This window comes from Salmo salar, chromosome 15, assembly GCF_965601325.2.
Source record: "Salmo salar chromosome 15, fSalSal1, whole genome shotgun sequence".
Lineage (NCBI taxonomy): Eukaryota > Metazoa > Chordata > Actinopteri > Salmoniformes > Salmonidae > Salmo > Salmo salar.
The window spans coordinates 68,129,145-68,137,359 of record NC_138305.1 but is presented as its reverse complement, the minus strand read 5'-3'; the positions used below and the strand labels follow the sequence as shown (position 1 = coordinate 68,137,359).

Sequence of the window (8,215 nt, the reverse complement as noted above, 5' to 3'; positions counted from 1 at the left end):
TTGCCATAGACAAGGTTTACCCTGGTTGCCTGTAGAGGAGGAAATGTTGACCTGATGGCTCCATCACCTGGCTACAAATGGCAGTGATGGGCAAAGATTCCAGCGCGGTATAATAGAATGAATCCTCACCTTGGTCATAAAGCAGCTCAGATTGCAATGTGTTGAATATTTCACCTAATAAAAAGGGAGTGACATCAATGTGTATATTTCAAATCTTTTAATTTCATCATCATGGTCTTATTTCTCTCCAAGTTACATAAGGAATTAGTGTTCTAAAAGTGAGCATATACGCATGAATTCAAAGGGTAAACTAACAAGTGCACATAAGGAACTGTCCCTTTCACAACCAACAGTATCAAGTTAAACAGTATCATGATAAAGGAAATAGCATCACAAAATATGAGAGATCACTAGAGTTGCATATACTAAAGTATTATTCTACTGTCAGTGCAAGTCTACTTCACGGATGGTGAGAGAACAAATTGGGTTAACAACCATTAAGGATCAACTTAATATTAAGTTTTATATTTAGCTGTTATCTCACTGTGACAAGTAGCACAATATCCCCTTGTGGAGTAAATTAAGTCTAATTATTGAATTTAATCTTAAAATAATTTGGCTTGACCATAGAAGCACATTATGCCCACTGCCTGAGATCTGCCTGAGCGTTACAGAGCAGGCAAAAGTTGCCTCTAACTGCTGATATAGGATCAGAATAATATACTTTTTCCCCCATCTTAATGGTTAAAATTAGGACTGAGGATAAGGTAATCTGATTCTAGATCTGTGGTTCGGGGCAACTTCTACCTCCAACAAGAGATCCACCAGTCTCTTCTGGTTGAGGTAATCAGTGCTGGGGGTGCTGTATCCTGTATGTCTGTCCTCGTGTAATATCATCATATAGGCCTCTCTGGTCCCCTCTGTGGCACTCATGCCAGCACACTCTTACTTCTTCTTTTTCTTCTGAGGTCCTTTTAAAGAGAGCGAAAAAGAGTAGTAGTAGTTAATTAACAATTATTCAAAGGTTGGTTTGGAATTCTCATTGTTAGAGCCTATCCTGCCCATGATATAGAACACATACACATGCCCAGTACATTCATAAAAAGTGCCATTGTTTGTCGTTACTTAGCGACGCACTGCTACTACTTTCACAGATCCACTGTCATCTGCCCTCCCATGCAATTCATAAACTTGATCTCCACTGTAAAAAGCATCTAGACATTATCTCCAACATTTGTAACATTGTTGCAATATTAAAATTCGATCTCCATTGTATCCCATAATAAAGAACGAGTCGGGACAAGTCAGACAGGCAGCTTTTCTCAACCAGTCAAAATCATGAAATCAGCATAATCTTTATAGATACAAAATAATGTCAATCGAAAAACAGGTCAAACGAAACGCAGCTAGCTTGCCCGTCTTTACAGCTTCAGTCTAAAGTGATGGCATAGCAACCTGCAAAGTTCTGGTGGTTTTGCTTTACATGGCAGTCAGTACGAATAACTAACGACTAGAGAACGCCTAAAATTGCACTTGACAACCAGTGTTAGTGAATGTAGCAGTATGAATGTGAATGTACAGTATGAGAGCGGTCCCACCTGCAGATCCTGCAGTGCTCCTCCAGATTTTGTGGTTGAGTTTCTCCCCCAGCAGGTAGAGCGGGGCCAGGGTGATGCAAGCCACCCCCAGGAATATAACCAGGCCCACGGGACTCAGGCGCTCCATGATGGGGTAGACCCAGATACCAGCCGCATGGTGCACCCACAGAACCCTATGATGGGGATGGAGGATTGTTCTAGATTTTCAAAATGTTGTAAAAGTATCATAACATTCAGTCAAGGAAAGGAGAGGGGAGGAGTGAGCGAGACGAAGAAGACTTGAAGAAACAGAAAATGTTAACTTAATGTGATTGCTTACCATCCCAGATATACAGCAGAAAAGAAGGCCAGACCTAGGATGCCTCTCATCTTGCTGCCATATCGATGAGGCTGAATATACATCTGCAGCAGTGCCAGGGGCAGGATGACAGTGTGCTGCAAACAGAGGGAAAAGACATGCCAATTGAAGAATGATAGAAAACAACCCTATCATCATAGCCCCATGTGTAACAAATGTGTAGACTAATAGACCATTGCATGTGTTAATGCATTGTGGCCACATAAACAAGGGTATGACATGTTAGTGTTGGGCCAGAACAAAAACAATGCACCTCCTGGAATAGATTGAGAAACAATGAGATAGACTGGAGAAATGGAGGAAGAGGTCCAGCGATTGTGTAATCGTCACTGCCTGTTGTGAAACATCTACAGCAAGTGTCTGTTACACTGTTTTACAGCTCGCAACTGGTTAAAACCAGTTCTGACAAAGTATTCTACTGTCAACTTGTAAAACTGGCTAAGTATGTACTGTATAGGTGTAGTGGAGAAAGAGGCCACAAAAAGTAAGAGGAGTGTCCATTATGCACTGCCAGATTACTAATGTAGCTCCTATAAATGATCCTATAAAAAAAACCCTCTTCCCTTGAATTTCTAGCAAGAAATTTCTAGCAAATTTCTAGCAAGAGCAATGTGATACAAAGCCTCGCTGAGCAGCACTGCCAATTGGATGAAGCCCCATCTTTAATTTAATACATTGGGATCACTTTAGTACAAAGTCCAGCATGTGCAAATGATTGTGTGCTTACCAGAGCATGGTTCAGCCAGCTAGGAATAATGTCATCTAGAAACTTAGGATAGACCATCTCTCTGTCATAGTGATATATCGACCAGAAGGACAAGAACACAAACTGGGGAGAACAGAAGAGAAAAGGGGTTATATTATGTCCAATACAAAGCATGTTATCAGTAATAAATGTAGCTTATACACACGTCTAATATGCGCACACAGAAAATATAAATACATAACATGTAGAAAGAAAAAAAGGCACTTACTGTCCCAATAGGAAACGCCAAAATAGTGAAAATGGTGTCTCTTAATTTCACTAGGAGGAGCGGTACACCACACTTCAAACTTTTGGATGGCAATATCAGGTGGATGATGTCAATCAAAACAACGAGTCCGAAGAACACAGTCTGCAAAACCTGTGGAATAATGATTCAGTAATGGTTAGGCCACTCTGCACACTATGGCTAGCTATATAAATAAAGCCGTGAATTAATCATTGTCCAACATGTCTTGAAGCCACAGCAAGATCAAAAGGGATGTAACGCAGACGAGGATGTGGAACCGATTTCTAACATACACTGTCGGTTTTTTGCCTACTACTGTACAGGTCCCATTCATTCCAATGACATTTCGTTTGCATCGCCCTCGATATCAACAACCAAGCACATTTACCAGATTGAGGAAAGTCAGATATTTCCAGCGGCCTCCAAATGTTTTGGCTCCTGGATGTATCTCTGTGCTTTTCAATGAGCAATTCGCCGATAACGTAAAGACATACCATGAAAATATTACTAAATGAATAAGGAGATATGATGCCCATGACATAGTCGTAGCCATTTTGACAGCTTCTGAACCTCCGTATGGACGCAGTGTGCGCCTAAGGACCTAATGTGAATCAATGACACATCCTAGAGGCCGAGTACAGTACTGCACAATGTTCATGAAACGATTCACAAAAAAAAAATCGATATTAAACTGATCATGACAGATGGCCGAGTATGTAATTAGCCATGTAAACACCTTACTCTGCTTATCTTAATAATCGTAAGGCATACGCCGTTTAAAACACCTGGTTTTCTGAGCAATCTTTCGAATTATAAGGACATGTAAAGAGAAGGATGCATTACCCTCCAATGCACATTCCACGCTCGAACGTTCCAACCGCTCTTCATACTGGGGAAGCCGTTTCGGGTGCGATGTCAGGCAGCCAACAGGAGATTTCGTTAAAATTGCTAAATTACATTTACAGAATTTAAAATCTACAGCAATACGCTTGTGGAAAACATTTTTAAAACGAGTGTTTCAGCATAGTATAACCACTACAAAGCTGATGCTAGCTAGAATCAGAACCTTCTGGCTAATATCAGACTGGATCGAACGTTGTTTTACAGAGAAATAGGTCTATGTACTTATGTTAGTTGAAGCTAACAGTATTTTACAAAATTGTTTTCTAAGGTGTATATTTGGTTAGGCTATGCAATCTACAGTAGCAAGCTGGGATCTCATTGCTCAAGTTGGTCCAAATGTTTTGAAAACAGCTAGCTGGCCACGTCCAGCTAACATACACTACATGACCAAAAGTATGTGGACTCCTGCTCGTCGAATTTCTCATTCCAAAGTCATGGACTTTGCTGCTATAACAGCCTCCACTCTGGAACATTGATGCGGGGACTTGCTTCAATTCAGCCAGTTAGGCCGGGCACTGATGTTGGGCAATTAGGCTTGACTCTCAGTCCGCATTCCAATTCATACCAAAGGTGTTCGATGGAGTTGAGGTCAGGGCTCTGCAGGCCAGTAAAGTTCTACACCGATCTCGACCAACCATTTATGTATAGACCTGGCTTGTACACGTGGGCATTGTCATGTTGAAACAGGAGCCACAAAGTTGGAAACACAGAATCGTATAGAAGGTCATTTTATGCTGTAGCATTAAGATTTCCGTCAATGGAACTAAGGGACCTAGCATGAATCATGATAAACAGCCCCAGACCATTATTCCTCCTCCACCTAACTTTACAGTTGGCACTATGCATTCTGGCAGGTAGCGTTCTCCTGGTATCCGCCAAACCCACATTCGTCCGTCGGACTGCCAGATGGTGAAGCGTGATTCATCACTCCAGAGAACGAATTTACACTGCTCCAGAATCCAATGGCGGTGATCTAAAGCTTGTGTGCAGCTGCTCGGCCATGGAAGCCCATTTCATGAAGCTCCCGACGAACAGTTCTTGTGCTGACGTTGCTTCCAGAGGCAGTTTGGAACTTGGTAGTAAGTGTTGCAACCGAGGACAGACAATTTTTTCTCGCTTCAGCACTCGGCGGTCCCGTTACGTGAGCTTGTGTCCTACCACTTCATGACTAAGCCGTTGTTGCTCCTAGACGTATCCACTTCACAATAACAACACTTACAGTTGACTAGGGCAGACATTTTACAAATGGACTTGTTGGAAAGGTGCCATCCTATGACAGTGCCATGTCGAAAGTCACAGCTCTTCAGTAAGGCCATTCTACTGCCAATGTTTGTCTATGGAGATTGCATAACGGTGTGCTCAATTTTATACACCTGTCAGCAACAGGTGTGGCTGAAATAGCCGAAACCACTAATTTTATAGATGCCCTCCATTTATACATCCATAAACTGATTACATATTGCCCACTTCCTCACCACAGTAGCAAAACAAATAATTTCACTCAACTGTTTAAAAAGGGTCGTAGACATTTACAGATCATAGTCTTAGCCCAAAACCAATGACTGTTACAGCATCTAAAGTAGCAAATATTTTAAAAGGCAACGACTGAGTATATATTTAATAACATTCCAAAACAATATAGACCTGCTAAATTAACTCACATCTAGCATAAAAAAAACTATTAGAAACAAAATTAATTCTGTATTTATTTTAGAAAATGAAGCAAAAATTGGATGACTTGGTGAAGGTGTGGTAGCGAGAAGCTGTTTTCCTCTCCCTCCCTCTGTGGTGCTCATTCAACATAGCATTGAAGAGTCCTGTGAACATCAACAGTCATGAACATGTCATTCTGAACATCATCTTCGTAATTGAGAACTTTGACATAATATATGAAATTTGATGGGCAACAGCATCACCCCCATAAAGTATATCAGTGGAGGCTGCTGAGAGGAGGACGGCTCACAGTAATGGATTCAATGGAATGGTATCAACCGCATGGAAATCACATTTGATACCATTCCATTGACTCCATTCCAGCCATTATTATGAGCCGTCCTCCCCTCAGCCGCCTCCACCTTAGTCTATATACATGTTTAAAGATTTTCAGTCAAGCATGTTGCTATGATGTGTCGAAGCTGTTATTGACAAATGTGGGGGATTAGTGGGAGTATGCCTAAGAACACACAGTACACCAGATAAGAAAAGATGACCCTAGCCCCTGGCACAAACTATTGCAGCATAATTACTGGTGACTGAGACAGAGGGGTTGTGAGACACTGGTGCTGTTCAACGGACAGGGCCAACCAGGAAGGAGCTTAGCCAACCACTCCGAGGCACAGTTGCCCTAGATCTTGTATGGAGAGGAAAAAAATAAACATACAGTGCCCCTGTGACAATCTTGGACCCCCTTGTGGCCCCCCTAAATGTGGAGTATGAAATACTTTTTACATAATGATAGCAAAAATGTGTTCTTTTTTTACATCCGTTATTAGACAGTGGCAACGATGATGAACATGGTCTTTTGCCTGCTAATGCAGTGAAGAAAACGATAACAACAATAATGTCTAATGTAACTGGCCCCTCTAACAGTACAACTGGCCCCAGCTTGGCCCCCCCAGTTGAAATGGTCTAGAACCGCCACTACCAGGAAAAGCAGCTCAATTAGCAAGCCCAAAAAATTTAAATCTTCAAATTTCTTTAACATTGAATTGAAGATATAATCTGAGAGATTTTACCTTAACTCTAGAAGATTGCTCTCATTTTATCTGGGCACTGCATCAGCCAGATAGAAGCAGCTGCACATCTGGGCATGCCCTCTGGTCTAGATTCTACAGAGAGCTAGCCTGTTCTCCTCAAAACAATAGCTAGCCAGCCAACTTAAACTAATGTTAGTTACAACCAAATGACAAGTTGTTACAGATACAGGTGTCCTGTGTATGTATCCTGTGTGTATGTATTTCTTTTCTCTCCTCCTCCCATCACAGGTGGCAGTCATTCCCCAATCAGAAGTCACCTGCTCCTTTTCCCTTAACCTATCACAGCCCCTTGCCCTTGGTTTAAAAACCCAGTCAGAAGCTCAATCTACAAGACATTCAATCTCTCTCTGTATGCAGAGAGCTCTCTTTTGTTTGCACTTACATGTCACTTTGTCCGTCAGCCTGTGAGTATAGTTGTTATAGTGTTTGTTTGATGGTGGGGAAAAAGGGGTACCAAGACTAGTCGCCCATGGGCCTACATTACACGTAGGAAAACAGTGTCTAAATACACTAGTTAGAACTGGGCGGGCCACCCACTGTATTTTTGGTTAGTTAGCTGTATTGAAGTAGGCTAGTATAGTTTAGGGGTGTTTTGGGATTGTTTCTTTCCTTGGGTCCAGCTCAGCCCCTTTTCCCGCCCCCCTTTACCGTGTGTTTAAAAATAAACCAATGTGTTTGACGGTAGATTTAAGTTGTCTGTGGTTTTTGTTCTCACTGTTCCTTTTCACTGTTATAATTTGCATGAGTTAAGTTACGGGTCTCGTTTCCATCCCCCCTAAACTGCAGGGCCAAAGGGATTCGTAACACAAGTACATAGACATTTTGCTGTTACACAACGTAATTACAACCATAAATTACTGACTAGCCAGAAGGCTCTAATTCTAGCTAGCTAACCCCAGCCAAGAACCAACAAGGCGGGTTCAGGCACCGCCCAGCACGCATAGCCGCGGGAAGTAGTTTGGGGTGGGGTGCTGCAATTCGTTAACATTTTTGGGGGGTGCAGTAGGGGGAAAAAATGCCTGCTCTAAATACCTCTATCATCTGCTACTACAGTAAAGGCCCAGTGCACTACTCTTGTGAAAGTAGTCTGATCATTATCTGTACAAAAAGTTAATCTGATAGTACTTGTGGAATATAAAAATAGTTGCTTGATATAAACTACCGTTCAAAAGTTTAGGGTCACTTAGAAATATCCTTGTTTATGAAAGAAAAGCATTTGTCCATTTAAAATAACATCAAATTGATCAGAAATACAGTGCAGACATTGTTAATGTTGTTTTATGGAATATGTACATAGGTGTACAGAGGCCCATTATCAGCAACCATCACTCCTGTGTTCCAATGGCACGTTGTGTTAGCTAATCCAAGTTTATCATTTTAAAAGGCTAATTGATCATGAGAAAACCCTTTTGCAATTATGTTAGCATAGCTGAACACTGTTTCCACTTCACAATAATAGCACTTACAGTTGACTGGGGCAGCTTTAGAAGGGCAGAAATTTGACAAAATGACTTGTGGAAAGGTAACATCATGACGATGCCACGTTGAAAGTCACAGCTCTTCAGTAAGGCCATTCTACTGCCAATGTTGGTCTATGGAGATTGCATG

General features: G+C 41.6%; 1 protein-coding gene across 1 annotated transcript; it reads right to left on the bottom strand.

The window, feature by feature from the left end:
* Positions 1-202: 202 nt before the first annotated feature.
* On the bottom strand, positions 203-3,566 carry adtrp1 (androgen dependent TFPI regulating protein 1). Its single transcript, XM_014145433.3, has 6 exons — positions 3,337-3,566; positions 2,931-3,080; positions 2,684-2,785; positions 1,918-2,033; positions 1,599-1,771; positions 203-971 (listed from the first exon to the last, which is right to left on the bottom strand). The coding sequence occupies exons 1-6, from the start codon at positions 3,499-3,501 to the stop codon at positions 946-948; spliced, it is 732 nt and encodes a 243-aa protein (XP_014000908.1). The 5' UTR covers positions 3,502-3,566; the 3' UTR covers positions 203-945.
* Between the last annotated feature and the right edge of the window lie 4,649 nt (positions 3,567-8,215).